The sequence below is a fragment of the Mobula birostris genome, chromosome 6 (genome assembly GCF_030028105.1).
Source record: "Mobula birostris isolate sMobBir1 chromosome 6, sMobBir1.hap1, whole genome shotgun sequence".
NCBI classification, from domain to species: domain Eukaryota; kingdom Metazoa; phylum Chordata; class Chondrichthyes; order Myliobatiformes; family Myliobatidae; genus Mobula; species Mobula birostris.
In genome coordinates, this window is record NC_092375.1 from 16,944,581 (window position 1) to 16,962,511 (window position 17,931).

General features: G+C 43.2%; 1 protein-coding gene across 1 annotated transcript in view; it reads left to right on the forward strand.

Moving 5' to 3' along the window:
- The first annotated feature begins 7,878 nt into the window (after window positions 1–7,878).
- LOC140198817 (calcipressin-1-like) overlaps window positions 7,879–17,931 on the forward strand; it is a 98,413-nt gene continuing 88,360 nt past the window's right edge. The window contains exon 1 of the mRNA XM_072259883.1: window positions 7,879–8,168. Coding sequence (XP_072115984.1) covers window positions 7,941–8,168 — 228 coding nt within the window. The 5' untranslated portion in view covers window positions 7,879–7,940. The remainder of the gene's footprint in view (window positions 8,169–17,931) is intronic.

Here is a 17,931-nt window from a genome sequence, read left to right on the forward strand (position 1 = left end):
ATAGCACTCCTAAAAACCTATTTGCTTGACCAAGTACACAGTCATCAGCCCTAAAGTCTCCTTAGAAAGTTTTTTAAAATCCTCCTAGGAAGAGCTTTAAGGGGTTTACTGCAATAAAGGTACGACAGAAATGGTACAACACACAAAGGAGGTAGAAAAACTCTGTGAGTCAGGCAGCATCTATGGAGGGAAATAGATATATAAACTGTGCTAGTGTTATTGTTGATTTCCGCACCACATTGGATGCATGTAGCCGATAGATCATGCATTGAATTGACTCGGCCTCCTTTTCTCTTCTCTACGGGCTTTCGAGTGCGCATGCTCTCGTCTTGGCGGGTGCAGTTCATCACTCCCACAGTGGGTAATATAATGCATGGATCTATTGCTTTTAGAGCAATGACTGCCCCGAGCTCTACGTATGATCTGTTGTCTACGCCTGAGCATTGAGATCTCCCTCTCTCCCTCTTTCCCTCTCTTCCTCTCTCCCTCTCTCCCTCCCTCCCTCCCTCCCTCCCGTGAAAACACCAGTTAAAGCCACCTCCCACATGCATGCTTTTATTGAATTGATATGTAGTTGCAAAGACGCAACAGGTAAGTTGCCCACATTTGCCTTGGCTAACATAACACAGTGAAAAAGTTTAATCTTATTCTGCTATCATTTGTGCTACATGCATACATAACAATTTCTAGTAAAAAAAAAGGACTCACGTCTCTAAGTGCAATTTCCAGAGCATTTTCTGATAATGAATAATGCTACTGATGTTGTTGGGGCGTATTCTGAAGTTAGGGTATATAACAAATAACTAAATTCAACAGCAGCCATTCTTCAGACAGGAATGTAGGTTGTAGATTAAATTTAATATGCAGCCCAGAACAATAGTTTTCCTGGAACTGTGGACACTAATTAAAAATTGAAAACCAGACCATGTTCATTAATATTCATTTTGGCTCTCTGGAGTGTGGGTGTGGAGAGGAAGGTTGTGAAAATTGTATGCAATTCAAAGGAAGCATTGTGGATACAGTGTAACTCTAGAATTGCCATGCTGTTACGTTTGATCTTTATCGTGTAAACTGTCGTGTAGAACAGGCTTCATCTTCCAAGAGTGTCTCGTATTGTTGAATAAAACACTTCTGTATCCACTATCTCAGTGTCTCTCCAGTGACTTTGTTCAAGTTACTACATTGGTGTAAAGTAAAGGTAGCAGCCAACTTACACATGTAAAGCATTTTCAAACTGCAACGTGATAATGGAAAGATAATCTGATTTATTTATCAGGGCATCAGGGAGCAAATCACCTGTGAACTGGTTGAAAGTATTTTTAACCACCCACTGGGTGGGTAAAGGGCCTCATTTTTACACTCCATATGAAAGGTGGCACTTTAGCAGTGCATCAAAGTAGCAGCTGAGGTATTTGTACTCAGCAATCTGATCCTTCAAGCTTAGGTGTAAGAGTACCACCAACAGGTACCAGGACCTTGCCTGGCTGGCGGTGAGAGGAGCCCTCCCAGTCAGATCCCTCCTATACACCCGGAACGTTGTCTCCGCAGCCCACTGCCCACGGGAGGACCGCAGTGAGGAGGAGTCTGTGACCCACCTCTTTGCACACTGTGAGTTCGCAGAGGAGGATGGACGGGCTGGTGTCACGTTTCATCCCCAGCAGCTGCGTAACAGAGGACTCTCTGATCTACGGGCTGTTCCCGGGGACGCACACGGAGACCAACATCCGGTGCTGCTGGCAGATCATCAACTCGGTGAAAGACGCTCTTTGGTCGGCCCGAAACTTGGTGATCTCCCAGCACATGGAGATGTCCGTGGGAGAATGCTGCCGACTGGCACATTCTCGGCTGCAGGAGTACGTGCTGAGGGACGCACTGAAACTCTGTGCAGCCACCGCAAGGGCCTGGTGGGGAAGGACCACGGTTTAGGTTTCTTCACCTGCGGGAGAGGGAGGGGTCGGGTGGCGGGGAGTATTCCCCTCAACAATGGTGTGGTAAGGTGAACAACTGGAGGGCCACATGGGTGGCCATAAGTATGGATATGTACAGACTATGATGGAAACGTATGTAAAGGATGGAAAGTTACTGAATGGTTTATTGTGTATAATTTTATTTTTGAATAAAGTATATTTTGAAATTAAAAAAAGAGTACCACCACGAAAATAATACTCAAACTACAAACGTTTGTAAATTTATTAACATATAATGTGTGTATGTCATCCCTTTGGATTCATCAGCTGCGTGGAGAGGGGGAATCTGCTGCATGGGCAGCAGCTTGCTCTCCATGTTGTACTGCCCTGGCTTGCGTACTGGCTTGAGACCTTCAGTCAGGTGAGGAAGAATTCCTGGTAGCGGTAGAAGACAAACGGGCCCATAGAAAGGAATGCTGCAGTTCAGCAGAGTTGAGACCACTTAATTGATCTGACCTTTGCAACAGAGACTGCCACTTTCACCTTGACCTCATCAGCTGCAGACAGTGCTGCACCAACAACGTAGCTAGGACACAACATCCATGGTCAATCTCAACCAATGGAGGGCCACATGTACACGACACCATATGCAACCTTGAGATTCATTTACTAGCTGGCATTCACAGAAAAACAAAGAAATACAATAGAATTTGTGTAAAACTATGCATAAACGAAGAATAACAAACAACCAATGCAAAAGAAGACAAATTATGCAATAAGTATGTAAATACATACTGGGAACATGAATTGTAGAGTTCCTTAAAAGTGAGTGTGTTGGTTGTGAAACCAGTTCAAAGTTAAGGTGAGTGAAGTTATATACTGCTTGTAAGATATTAACAGCAGAACATATGTTGTTCATTTTTAATTCTGGAAATAAAACGTGCCTCAACATAATGGAAAAGAATCAGAGGGCTTTGACCTGAAGTGTCAACTGCCTATTTCCTTCTTCAGATTACAGAATTTTGGATTTTGTTTTGCTCAGATGAATAAATATTGTTGATTTTAAGTTGCAAATGTTTTCTGTCACCAGCAGAAGTAAACACCAGCAAGGCCAGTCTTAATGTTCCCCACACTTGAACAGAGTGATGTGCAAGGCTACTGCAGCTCTATTTTTATTTACTGGAGGTTTCTTCTTTTATAGTGTTGTTCCACAGTAAGGAACAATTGAAACTCTTCTCTCCTAGTCGAGAATGCATTTCAGTTCCCACTGGGCCAGTTGCTGAGCCACATTCTTATAGACTGATACATGCCATAATGAATAACACTGGCAAACATTCCTTCCTTAAATGACATGAGTAAACCGGATGGATCTTTAAAATGTTAATTTTTTAAGATGATTGCTTCTTAAATTGAAGTTAAGTAATTTATTTTATTGAATGATTTAAATTCCACTTGGTTGGGATTTGTTCTGATACCTGCAGGTATTAATGTCAATATTTTGAATTACTATTACTTCTAATAAAGGGTCTTTGGCCTAAAAACTTAAGTCTATTTCTCTTTCCCGGAAGGTTGCCCAGCCTGCTGAGAGCTCCCTGCATTTTTGTCTTCAAATCTCAAGTACTAGTCTAACAAACTAAGAACTGTGCTATCACCTAACCGGAAGACCACAATCTGTACTGATCGGTGATAACATCTCCTCCTTGCCGACGATCAGCACCGGTGCACCTCAGGGGTGTGTGCTTAGCCCACTGCTCTACTCTCTCTATACCCATGACTGTGTGACTAGGCAGAGCTCAAATACCATATATAAATTTGCAGATGATACAACCATTGTTGGTAGAATCTCAGATGGTGACAGGAGGGCGTACAGGAGCGAGATATGCCAACTAGTGGAGTGGTGTCTCAGCAACAACCTGGCACTCAGCATCAGTAAAATGAAAGAGCTTATTGTGGACTTAAGGAAGGGTAAGACAAAGGAACACATACCAATCCTCTTCCAGGGATCAGAAGTGGAGAGAGTGAGCAACTTCGTTCCCGAGTGTCAAGATCTTTGAGGTCCTACATATCGATGTAGTCATAACGAAGGAAAGACAGCGAATACTTCATTAGGAGTTTGAAGAGATTTAGTATGTCAACAAATATATTCAGAAACTTCTATAGATGTACCGTGGAGAGCATTCTGACAGGCTGCATCACTGTCTGATATGGAGGAGGGGGAGGGCTTCTGCACAGGACTGAAAGAAGCTGTGGAGGGCTGTAAATGTAGTCGGCTCCATCTTGGCTATTAGCCTACAAGTACCCAGGGCATCTTCAGAGAGTGGTGTCTCAGAAAGGCAGTATTAAGGTCCTCCAGCACCCAGGGCATGCCTTTTTCTCACTGTTACCATCAGGTAGGAGTTTCAGAAACCTGAAGACATACACTCAATGATTCAGGAACAGCTTCTTCCCCTCTGTCATCCAATTCCTAAATGGACATTGAACCTGTGAACACTACCTCACTTTTTTAATATATATTATCTCTGTTTTTTGTATGATTTTTAACCTATTTGACATACATATAATGTAATTGATTTATTTATTATTATTATTTTATTTTTTTTCTTCTATATTATGTATTGCATTGAACTGCTGCTGCTAAGTTAACAAACTTCAGGACACGTGCTGGTGATAATAAACCTGATTCTGATTATTCACTTGTGTGGATGCAGTCTTGCTCATTAGACTGGAATGTTGGCAATTATTGCAAGGATAATGAAGTTCAGGAATAAGGAAGTCCTGCTACAAGTGCATGGGGTTCTTGTGAGGCTGCACATTAAGTACTCCAGTGTATGCTGCCGTGTTCTTTTGATTGAATATAAATGAACAAAATCAGTACAAACACCTAAACTGCCCTTCTAAAATGCTTTCAACGATTGCATCCTCTAAATCTTCATTTTCGTTGTAACGTTCAAGGTGATTGTCGATACCTGCAAATGCTTCATAGTTTCTAACTTGTTGAAGTAGTGAAATCATTTCATCTTCTCTCCCAGCCATTTTTGGCAGCCAAGCCTGAGTGCTTGAAATCAATATACAGTTTTGGTGGGTGCCCCACATAGGTTTCCTTTAGTTGCTTCAGTTTCTTCCCGCATTCCAAAGACATACTGTTTAGTAAGTTAATTGGTCAATGTAAATTGACCTGTGATTAGGCTGATGTTAAATAGGTGGGTTGCTAGGTGGCACATCTCAAAGGACCAAAAGGATCTGTTCTGTGCTATGTCGGCAAATAAGTATAAATAAATAAAGTATCCATCAATTCCTAACCTACAGTAAATCCATCCTACCCCAAGCATTATTTTGGTATGGTTTACTCCTTAAAGATTCCTGCCCTAGTCACGCCCTATGTATTCTGATGGGTGTTCAAATCCTGGGGGAAAAAAAATTAGGACTCGGGGAAGCCAGGAGTATAAATACATGGTTCCCTAAAAGTAGTGTCTCAAGTAGATAGGCTGATGAATAAGTCTTTGGAATGCTGGCCTTCATCGGTCTGAGCTCTGAATATAGATATTGGTATGTTATGCTGCAGTTGTACAAGATGTTGGCGGGGATTATGCTTCATTTTGATCACCCTGCTTTTGGAACAATGGCATTAAGATGGAAAGAGTGCAGAGGAGATTTATGAGGATGTTGCTGGGAGATGAGGGACTGAGTAATGTACAGGTTGCTTTTTCACTGGAGCACAGGAGAATGAGGGGTGATCTTAACAAACATGTAAAAATTATAAAGGTGTCATAGATAGGGACAATGGATATATTTTTTCCTGGATTTGGAAATCAAGAGCTAAAAGTCATGAGTTTGAGATGAGGGAAGAGGTTTAATAGGAACCTGAGGGGCAATTTTTCCACTCGGAGAGTGGTCAATGTATGGAATGAGCTGCCAGAGAAAGTGAGTGAAGAAGATATATTAACAACATTTAAAAGGGGCTGGAACAGCAACATGGATAGGAAAGTTTTAAATGGAATATGGGTCTGATGCGAGCAAATGGGAGTAGTTTCCCAGCCAAATCAGCATGGTGGTTGTTGTCAGATCTGGGCCTGGACAAAAGGAGCAAAAAACAAGCAGCTCGTAGGATGGGGGAAGAGGCAGAATGAGCCTCTTGTTGGATTTGGAGTAGGCGAGAGGAGGGAAGCTGGAAGCCAGGAGCAGATGGGCAGTGATTTGGCCATGACTGCTGGCCCACCAACTGGAGAGTGCTGTGATTAAGAGTCAAAACACTCAGTGAAGGTTGGGAACCACCTGACGACATCTGCTCCTGGTTGAAGGCTACGGTTACCTTATAAGGTAACTGGAGAATGCACCCTAACAAGACGGGAATCATGACTGGCATGGGCCGATTGGGACAAAAGGCCAGTTTTCGTAAGAATGTATGCATCATTACAAAGAAGGCACTGCAGGGCCTCTACTTTCTTAGAAACCTGTGTAGATATGGCATATCATCAAAAACTTTGACAAATTTCTATAGATGCACAGTGGAGAGTATCCTAACCTTACATCACAGCCTGGTGTGGAAGCACCAACGCCCAGGAATGGAAAAGTCTACTGAAGTTGGTGGATACAGCCCAGTCCGTCACAGGCAAAACCCTCTGCACCATCGAGTTCATTTATGTGGAAAGCAACATCTATCGTCAAGGACCCCCACCATCCAGGGCATGGTCTTTTGTCTGTATTATCATCTGGCAGGAGGTACAGCAGCATTAGGTCCCATTCCGCCAGAAACAGTTATTACCCTTCAACCAGCAGGCTTCTGAACTGCTATGGATAACTTCAATCACCATTTCTCTGAACTAATTCCACTACCTACAAACTCACTTCCAAGGACTCTGCAACTCTTATTCTGATTTTTTTTTGTATTTTCAAAATTTATCTTCTTTTGCACATGGTTATTTGTCAGACTTTGTTTATGTACATTTTTTCATAAATTTTATTTCATAACTTTATTTTCCTGTAAATGTCTGCAAGTAAATGAATCTCAAGGTAGTATATGGTAACATATTCAAAGATTCAAAGGACATTTATAGTCAAAGTGTGTATACAGATCACAGCTCTGAGATGTGTCCTCCCACAAGCCCCTATGAAACAAAGAAAACCATGGAACCTGTTAAGGAAAACATTAAACATCCAAAGCGCAAAAAAAAACAAACTGCACAAACAGCAAAGAGCGAATGAACAACACGTAGAATATCAAAGATCAAACAAGGAGTCCAGAAGTGTTCAGGTTAGTTTAATTTAGCATGGCGCTATACTGATATGTACTTTGATAATCCTTTCGACTTTGACTTTGGACTCTCAGAAAGAATGGTGGTGGTGAGATCTAGAATGATTTGCAGGGTAAGGGGTCAGCAAGTCTGAGTCCTGGACAAGTGGGAATTTTGTTTTCCCTTTGGGCTTGTCCCAGAGAGCTGCAGATGCTGAGTCATTAGGTCTGTGAGCTTCTTAAATACAGAAGATGCTGGAGACTAGAGTAACACACACAAAATACTGGAGGAACTCAGCAGGTCAGGCAGTAGCTATGGAGGGGAATAAACAGTCAACGTTTTAGGCCAAGGCCCTGGTGTCCTGATGAAGTGTCTCGGCCGGAAGCTTCGACTGTTTACTCCCCTCCATAGATGCTGCCTGACCTCCAGTACTTTGCGTGTATTATTATAGGATCTTCTGGTACTGCAGTGGAATCAGAGGCTGTAAGCGTCAGGATAAGGGTGAGGGAGTTGAGACTCTACGCAGAGGAGCTTTGATAATGAATGGTGGAAGAACTGAATTGCCAGCATCTCCGCCTGACGAATGATTGGCTTACGGCGGGTTAAAAATGGCAACATGTTTGTATCGTGTTGCCAGCGCTGACGTCAGAGGTGGTAGCGAGGTGCGTCGTGTCCTGGCAACAAAGTATCGGGCGGGCGGCGAACGAGTGGCTGCGAGCACTGGGGGAAGTGTGGCGAAAAACCGTCCGCAGAGCCCGTCCTTCTGCTCGGGGAGGGTGGGGTGTAGGGGGGAAGAAAAATAATGACGGTGGCGAACAACGGCGAGAGCGATAAGAGAAGCCTGGTGAATGCGGACGACATGGAGAGGGAGAGCGATGTGTATCCGGCGGCGGACGGTGAATGCAGCGGCGGGCTGCAGGCGGACGGGCAGCGCCGGCAGGGGCAGTTGGGCTCGCAGCTCGACGACTTGCCCACCTCCACCATCGCTTGCAACGTGGACGAACGGGTGTTTGTGGACGCCCTGTACCGGGTAAAGCTCCTTCTCGTTAGGGGCGGGTGTTTGGAGGGTGTCTCGGTGCGGCTGTGGTACCAGGCCCCTGGAGGGTGCGGGAGGCCCGGCCCCATCTCCACACTCGATGCTGTCACCGTTTTGTGTCCAACCTCTACTAAAAATTAAGCCGTTTAATTTTTTAGAAATAAATTAAGTTGGACTGGTGCATTGAGAGCTTGGAATGCATCGTTTGTCTTTGAGGAGTGACGTTTGGATTGGTCTTATTTGACAAACAGTAATAATGTGTTTTGTGTCCCCTTCATTATTGTTTGAGTGCAAATGCCCAACTGTCCAGGGATAATGTATCTTAGATTATTTGTTGCATTGTACTGTAAAAAAGCAAATGGCTATCTGGTACTGTTTTTTGAATAAATGTGGTCAATATTGTCATGTAGTCTAAAGCAATCAAAATGATATGCGGAAGAAGGTACACATTGATTGGTAATAAGATATTTATTTTCTCTGTCTGGATTCCTTTGGTGTAGATTATAGTTTTCTGTTTAGGAGTTCTTTCAGAATCTGCGTTTTTGTGTGGCATTTCGAACGTTACTGTTGTAGGTGTTTTGGGGAGTTTTCCATCCAAGTAGTTTAAGTCCGGGAACTGCGGAACTGAAGTGTGTTTAAGGGTTCAGTGGTTTCTTATTGCACAGGTCACTTTGCCCAAAATATTTCATTAGTGACCATGTTAGCTAAAAATAACTGAGTTCCTAATTATTAAGTTCCAAGTAAATTTATTACCAAAGTACCTATATGTCCCAATAAACTCCTGAGGTTAATTTTCTTGCAGGCATTCATGGTAGAATAAAGAAGTACAATAGACTTAATGAAAAGCTATACACAGGCTGACAACCAATGTGCAAAAGAAGACACTGCAAATACAAAAAAACTGATAATAAATAATATTGAGAGCATGAGTTGAAGATTCATTGGTATATGGGTTATTGAGGCAGTCACAGTAGAATAAAGAAATGAAACATTACGTGCAAGGACTGACAAGCAACCAATATGTGAAAGATGAACTATGCTAAAACAAAGAATGATGAAAATCCCTTACTCACTTACTCACTCTTCCTTCAGTTAGTCCTGACGAAGGGTCTCTGCCTGAAACGTCAACTGCACCTCTTCCTAGAGATGCTGCCTGGCCTGCTGCATGCACCAGCAACTTTTATGTGTAATGCTGAGTATTATGGGTTCCTAATCTTTTTCATGCTAGGGACCAAATACCATTAGGCAAGGGGTCCGTAGACCCCAGGTTTGAAACTCCTGACTGAGAACGTGAATTGTTGAGTCCTTGACAGTGAGTCTATAGGTTGTGGAGTCGTTCAGTGTTGAGGTGAATGAAGTTGGTTCAGGAGCCAGACGATTGAAGGGTAAATTTAGTGCATATACCTACATCCGTGACCTGAACATCTACTTTAGCAGTTTGCCTATCCACGGAATCAGGTACTGTACATTTTCTTTAAACTGTATCCGTTCTAGCATGTTTTACATTTAAATGCCTAAAGCTTAATTATGATCCCATCATAAAAGCCACCGATGGCTTATATCTGGAAATACAGAATCTGCAATTGTTCCTTGGGTTGAATTTTACAACTTGATTAACATACCTTTACATTTTATTGGAAATTCTTTGATAAACATCATTGAAGCATATTTAAATGCAGTTGCAAGATAGGGTGAGTTTCAGCTCTTCTGTTCATTCACTGATATAACAACCACAATGCTGTTACCACAGTTGACTTCCTTTGAAAAACCTTGACAATCTTGCTCCATCATGGGCACCAGCCTCCCCACCATTGCGGCAATCTTCAAAAAAGTGCTGCCTCTAAAAGGTGACATCCATCATTAAGGATCCCCACCACCCGAGGCATGACCTCCTCTCGTTACTACCATCAGGGAGGAAGTGCAAGAGCCTGAGGAGGCATTGCTTCTTCGCCTCCACCACCAGATTTCTGAACAGAAAATGAACCCACAAACATTACCTATTTTTGTTCTTTTTTTAAAAAGAAGACTTTGTATCTTTTCTTCCAATCCTGAAGAAGGATATCAACCTGAAATGTCAACTGCTGTCTGGCCTGCTGAGTTCCTCCAGCAGTTTGTGTTGCTCACCATTTTTGCTTTTTTTATTATTTATTTTGGTTTATTTTTAATTTTTTTCTTATAAATAGTGTATTTTATATAATGCATTTTACTGCTACTGCAAAACAACACATTTCACAACAGATGCCAGTGATAATCCTAATTCTGAAGTTTGCTCAACCGATTTATTTAAATTCTACAAGTTTCAGACTTGCATTTACTTGAAGGGGGGGGGGAGCGTGGATGCCAGGCGTACTTTGTCAGTAAGGCCCCTTCAATCTGTATTTCGAGACCAAATCTATAAATCAGAAATAAAACCAGGAATTTGTAAAGCTCAGCTCACCGAAGTCTGAGTGCTAGTTAAATTTTAATAATGGAAAGTTTATAGGCAATATGCTGTTTGTCATCTTAAAAAAGGATATTGATGGACCTATTAAAGTTTATTTGTAATGCTTACGTTGGCTATGTGTAGTTGCAAAGCAAGTTTTCCCCCTTATATCTTGCTTCACTCTTAGTGAAAAATTGGATGCTGCTAGATTCTCCCTACCTCGCCTTTTTTTTAATTTATTGACTGCCTCACATTTTCCGTTTTTGCAATCTTGCATTGCTGGCCTAAGAAAGGTCAAGACTAAAGGCAGAACGTGATGAAAACAGTCAGCAAGTGTGGAGGAAACAGCTTATTGTTTCAGGTTCAACATCCTATGGGAAATGTTAGCTGTTCTGCGACTATTTTGCCCATTTCCTTCTGTTTAGCATGAGTTAAAATTCGGTGTATGTGTGAAAGTTCCTTTGCTGTATTAAAGTTCAGTACATTTGTAGATAGTCATAGAGCACTACAGAACAGAAACAAGCCCTTCGGTCGATCCAGTATGTGGTGAGCTGTTATTCCGCTCAACTCATACCGGGACCTTAGCCCTCTCTATGCCTCGCATCATCCATGTGAAAGGAAAGGTATGTCACATCCAGAGTTTCTCTGGTGAGCAGACGATTTCACTCCACGCCTCTCTGACATAATGGGAGGGGAGTTACAGTAGTGGTTTGCCATTGCCTTCTGCCGGGTGAGTTTCCAAAGAGATCACCAGCTCGTAACCCAGCATGGGTGGAAAGCGTGCTGGGGAGCTGGCTGGATTCGAACTCGGGACCTTTCGTCCCAAAGTCCGGCACTGATGCCACAATTTTTCTCTTAAATGTTGAAATTGAAATTACAGCCACCACTTCTGGCTCCTCATTCCACACTCTCACCCACCCATTGAGTGAAGAAATTCCCCCTCATGTTCTCCTTGTGTATTTCACCTTCCACCCTTAACCTACGACCTCTGGTTCCCAAACTCGGGAAAGGTCTAATTTAAGTGGCCACTGAGTGTATGTTTGCGTTCTTCTGCTTTGACATGAGTGTTCAGAGATGTCCTGTGCACCACTGCTTTAATATGTGATTATCTGAGTTACTGTCACCTTCCTTTCAGCTGTAACCAGTCTGGCCATTCTCCTCTGACCTCCCCCGCACCCCAAGGCATTGTCGCCCACAGAACTGCCGTGCTCACTGGATGTTTTTCCTTCTTGCACCATTCTCTGTAAGCTTTAGAGACTATTGTTTGTGAAAATCCTAGGGGATCAGCAGTTTCTGAGATACTCAAAAACCGCAGTCTGGTACCAACAATCATTCCATGCTCAAAGTCACTTAGATCACATTTCTTCATCATTCTGATGTTTGGTCTGAAGAACCACTAAACATCTTGACTGTGTCTGCATGCTTCTATGCATCGAGTTGCTGCCACATGATTGGTTGAATAGATATTTGCATTAATGAGCAGTGTACTCAATAAAGTGGCCACTGTGTATATATTAATGAACTGAAGTAAGAAAGTCAATTCCCATTTGATAAAGATTAGATTAGCTTTATTTGTCACACGTACATTAAAACTTACATGTTAATGTGAGGATTGTACTGAGGACAAACCCTAAGTGTCACCATGCTTCTAGTGCCAATAAAGGATTAGTGAGCTGTGGGAATGCTCGCTACATCAGTGGATTGTGGTAGGAAACCCAGACAGTCATGGGGTAATCTTAAAGTTGGCACAGTAAAGCTTTGTCCTAGCCGCTATGCTACTGTACTGCCCAAGGGCAGTATGAGGAAAGCTAAATTAATTCTGCTTGGGAACTAAACTATGTAAAGATGAAAGCCAATTACCTTTTTAATCTGGAAATGTACTGCACACACAATTATTTACACTTGGCTCACTGATCTGTCAAAGTTTAATGGCTGCAAAACTGAACATAAGTTTGTTTATTTTACCATCCTTGCTCCATATGCTGGATAGATGGTTGTATTTGTGAAAGGGCAACCATCCCAATCTTGAGGTATTACAGCAGAAGTTCCTCAGGTTAGTGTCCCAGGCTCAATCATCATTTACTTGTTTTCAACACAGAAGCAATGCTGGAGGAACTCTTAATAAGTCGGGCAGCATGTATGGAATCAGTGTTTTGGGTCGAGACCCTTCAGCACTGATTTCCATCCTGACTGAGTTCCTCCAGCATTTTGCTGGCTTTCCATCAATGGCCTTCCCTGTGTCCTAAGGAGGCAAGTTCACTGATTACTGCTCAAGTGTCCAATTCTATTGCAATGCCATAACAAATGAAGCTCCCTAAAATCAAGATGACATTCAGGCATGGACTGATGACTGGCAAGTGACACTCTTGCTGTAAGAGTGACTGGAGGTGACCGTGTTCAACAAAGCAGAGTTTAATCGCATGCCATTAATGTTCATTGACAGGCTCATCGCTGTTGACAGGTTCCTCTCCATTAATATCCTGATGGTCACCTTTGACCAGAAACACAAACTGGGCCAGTCATGTTAATCCCATGACTCCAAGAATAGGTCAAAGGCTGGGTGTTCAATGGACTCACCTGATCTCCAGGTCCTTTGCACAAGTAAGGAGCACGATGGAATGTTGTCTAATTGCCTAGACGAGTGCAATGCCATCAGTGCTTCCAAACCAGGTTGTCTATCACCAAGAAGGACATCAAACACAGATGCATGGGAGCACCACAATTTGCATGTTCCTGTATAATGTGTACATTTCCCTGCCTTGGAAATGGACCACTGGCCCTTGACCACTGAAACTACCTCCAACAACACTGTGGGAGCATCTTCACAAGAAGCAATGTAGCGGTTCAAGAAGGCAGTTCACCTCTACTTTCGCAAAGGCAATTAGAGTTGTGAAATACATGTTAGTTTTGCAGGATGCCCAGAATCCAAGAATGAATTTTCTGAAACCTGTTCATGATCTAACAATCCTTTTGTCCTCAAGCCTCAGTCAGATTAATTGAATGACCTTTAATAGACTTTTGGAGAAGTGACGTGCAGATTTTTCAGTGCCCAAGGTGTGTACGCATGCTTACTGGTTCAACCCTTAAGCAGCCTTGCTCTGATTTTAAGAGCGGAAAGCGAGTTTGTAAATCTGGCAGCAAGCAAAGGATGTTGTGGCAAGAGTGTAGTGCCATGTGTGGGGTGTGGCATAGTTGGTAAAGGAGTGTCAGGGATGGGGAGCGGTGTGGGTGCAGACCCACCCAGCCCTGGGACATCAGGCAAGGTCATTTGATTCCAAACTATTAGTTTATTGATCACCACAGAATGTCTCTGGTGCTTCCCACTCCCTCCCCCTCCCTTCCCCTTTTCCCAACCATGATTCCCCTCTCCCTGCCCCCTTCCCACACTTAGCTCACAATAGAGGCCCAGATCAGAATTGGGTTTATCATCACTCACATGTCATAATTTTTTTGTGGCAGCAGTACAATGCAATACATAAAGTTACTATCGGAAGTCTTAGGCACCCTAGCTACATTTACGTCTTAAGATTTTTGCACAGTACTGTACCTTAAAATCTTAACTCGATTGTATTATTCCTCCACTATTTAAGCTTAAAGAATGTATGCCAGTATGATGCAGCCTGACCTTGGTTTTTAACCCTATTAAGCTCATGACTCTGATTAAAGTCATGATTGGCTGAAGAATTTGTCCCTCATCCGTATTGAAATCAAGACTTGCATTTATCCATTTTATGTTGTAATGCATTTTGAAGACCATTAATATTTTATTCCAGCCCATTTCAGTAACATTCATGAAGTTGGGAAGAGAATTGGGGAGCTTTGATAGACTTGGTGGTCAGTAGGTTAAATCATTGTGGTTTAACAGTCACTAAATCAAGCGTTGACCTTGCAAGCCCAACTCGTAAAGAAGTGTTGAGCTGATGGCAGAATCTGAGCAACATGTTCCCAAGTTCCTTAAAAGAAATTCTTGGTTGTCATTTAAAGATAATGGTAGTTTGATAATTACTTCAAAGTAACTTTATTTCAAATATCTAAAGTATTCACTTTGTAAAGTCAGTGTTCTCACTTTCTTGCTGATAATAAAATAATTATAACTAGTTAATCCCACCAAAATGTCTTTACTTTGAGGCCAAATTCAGTTTGGAGAAGTATCTCGCAGTCTGCCTGGGGAGCCTCCATCCTGATGCTATGAATACCAATTCTCTCCTCCTCCCTCCCCCCCCCCCCCGTCCCCCTCCACAGCACACCTCCCACTTCTCTCTTTTTCCATTCTTTGTCCTGGTTATCCTCTCACCCCATCTCTTCTCTCCTGCCCATCACCTCCATAGGTTCCCCCCTCTTTCCCTTTCTTCCGTGGCCCACTGTTCTCTTCTATTAGATTCCTTCAGCCCTTTACTACTTTTACCTATCCCCTCCAACTTTTTACTTCATTCTTCCCCTGCCCCATTTACTCATACTCCTCCTTGCCTGCCAGCTTGTTCTCCTTCCCCTGCCCCCACCACCTTCTGTCCCCTTTTCCAGTCCTGATGAAGGGTCTCAGCCCGAACTGTTGACGATTTATTCCCCCCTGTAGACACTGTCTGAGCTGCTGAGATCCTCCAGTGTTTTGTAGGTGTTGTTTTAAATAGTCCGTAATAGATTGTAGTGTGTTCTCTGGATTCCCAAAACTCTTGCTGTACCTCGATGCTAGTTCATCCAAACTGTGTGGCAAGTGTGTATAGATTCTGTAATGTGTTCCAAAGTGGTTTGCACATGAAGTTCAAAATTGGTGAGTTCTTCAGGAAATTTTAATTGTCCCAGCAAACATTTGCCCATGTTTGATGAGCAGAAGCAGTACCAGGAGAACCAACATCCAGCTTGTGTCTGGAGAACAGCGGAGTATTAGCAATTCCAATACAGGCTAATAAATGTTTGTTTTTAGAACAGTGCTCCAAGCTAAGTGGAGTCACAGAGACTGGTTTAGAAAAGAAGAATTTAGGATTGAAGCCAAGAGGTTCTGCTGGCACCTGGAATGGAATTGTACAGGAATGGAGAGCATCCCTGGAATCACTAAAGCTGTGCTGTGCAATGTAGAGTGGCATCTTGCACTCGCTGTCTCCACATCCCCCAAAGGACCCGTGTGTCATCCACATTGCTGCAACCTCTACTGCAGTGCAGACCTGTGTTGTGACCCTTTGATTAAAGCACCAAGCTAGATCCAGGAGGGCACGGCTGCCAGATTAGGTTTTCGAATTTCAGAATTTCTTCATCCAGAGAGGGTGGTGAATCTGGAGCAACAAGAAAAGGAGCAACCGGAAACACGTCGTTATGTGAACCATAGAGTCCACTCCACAAACCGTACTGATTAAACCTTGCCCAAGACCCAGTACTCTGGTACCATCCGACAGAATCGAGAGAGAGAGAGAGAGAGAGAAAGATCATTGAATATAGGAATCTTCCATCGGGAGCAGTGAGTGAGTGGGGGGGGGGTGCGGTATGAGGGTGGAGAGAGAGATCATCTGTATGCAGGGACCTTAGAAACACAGAAAGCCTACAGCACAATACAGGCTCTTAGGCCCACAATGCTATGCTGAACATTACTTATTTTAGAAATTACCTCAGGTTACCTATAGCCCTCTATTTTTCTAAGCTCCTTGTACCTATCCAGTAGTCTCTTAAAAGACGCTGTCGTATCCGAGCACCACTGTTCCTGGCAGCCCATTCCATGCACTCACCACTCTGCATTTATACAAAAAAACTTACCCCTGACATCTCTGTACCTACTTCCAAGCACCTTAAAACTGTACCCGCTCGTGTTAGTCATTTCAGCCCGGGGGGGGGGGGGGTGGAGCCTCTGACTGTCCACACAATCAGTGCCTCTCATCTTGTACACCTCTATCAGGTCACCTCTCATCCTCCATTGCTCCAAGGAGAAAAGGCTGAGTTCACTCAGCCTATTCTTATAAGGCATGCTCCCCAATCCAGGCACCATCCTTGTAAATCTCCTCTGCACCCTTTCTATAGTTTCCATATCCTTCCTGTAGTGAGGCGACCAGAACTGATCATAGTACTCCAAGTGGGGTCTGACCAGCATCCAATATAGCTGCAACATTACCTCCCTGCTCCTAAACTCAGTCCAAAAGTTGATGAAGGCCAATGCACCATATGCCTTCTAAACCAGAGTCAACCTGCACAGCAGCTTTGAGTATCCTATGGACTCGGACTCCAAGATCCCTCTGATCCTCCACACTGCCAAGAGTCTTACCATTAACACTATATTCTGCCATCATATTTGACTTACCAAAATGAACCCCCTCACACTTATCTGGGTTGAACTCCATCTGCCACTTTTCAGCCCAGTGATAGGATGAAAAAATGTCCAGCTGTAACCTCTGACAGCCCTCCACACTATCCACAACACCCCCCGACCTTTGTGTCATCCGCAGATTTACTAACCCATCCCTCCACTTCCTCATCCAGGTCATTTATAAAAGTCATAAAGAGAAGGGGTCCCACAACAGATCACCAAGGCACACCACTGGTCAGCGACCTCCAAGCAGAATATGACCCATCTACAACTACTCTTTGCCTTCTGTGGGCAAGCCAGTTCTGGATCCACAAAGCAATGTCCCCTTGGATCCCATGCCTCCTTTATCAATAAGCCTTGCATGGGGTACCTTATCAAATGCCTTGCTGAAATCCATATATACTACATCTATTGCTGTTCCCTCATCAATGAGTTTAGTCACATCCTCAAAAAATTCAATCAGGCTAATAAGGCATGACGTGCTTCTGACAAAGCCATGCTGACTATTCCTAATCATATTATGCCTCTCCAAATGTTCATAAATCCTGCCTTTCAGGATCTTTTCCATCAACTTATCAACCACTGAAGTAAGACTCACTGGTCTATTATTTCCTGGACCACCTCTACTCCCTTTCTTGAATAAGGGAACAACATCTGCAACCCTCCAATCCTCCGGAACCTCTCCCGTCCCCATTGATGATGCAAAGATCATTGCCAGAGGCTCAGCAATCTCCTCCCTCGCCTCTCACGATAGCCTGGGGTACATCTCGTCCAGTCCTGGTGACTTATCCAACTTGATGCTTTTGAAAAGCTCCAGCATATCCTCTTTCTTAATGTCTGTGTGTTCAAGCTTTTCAATCTGCTGTAAATCATCCCTACAATTGCCAAGATCCTTTTCCTTAGTGAATACAGAAGCAAAGTATTCATTAAGTACCTCTGCTATCTCTTCCGGGTCCATACACGCTTTCCCGCTGTCACACTTGATTGGTCCTATTCTCTCATGTCTTATCCTCTTGCTCTTCACATACTTGTAGAATGCCTTGAGGTTT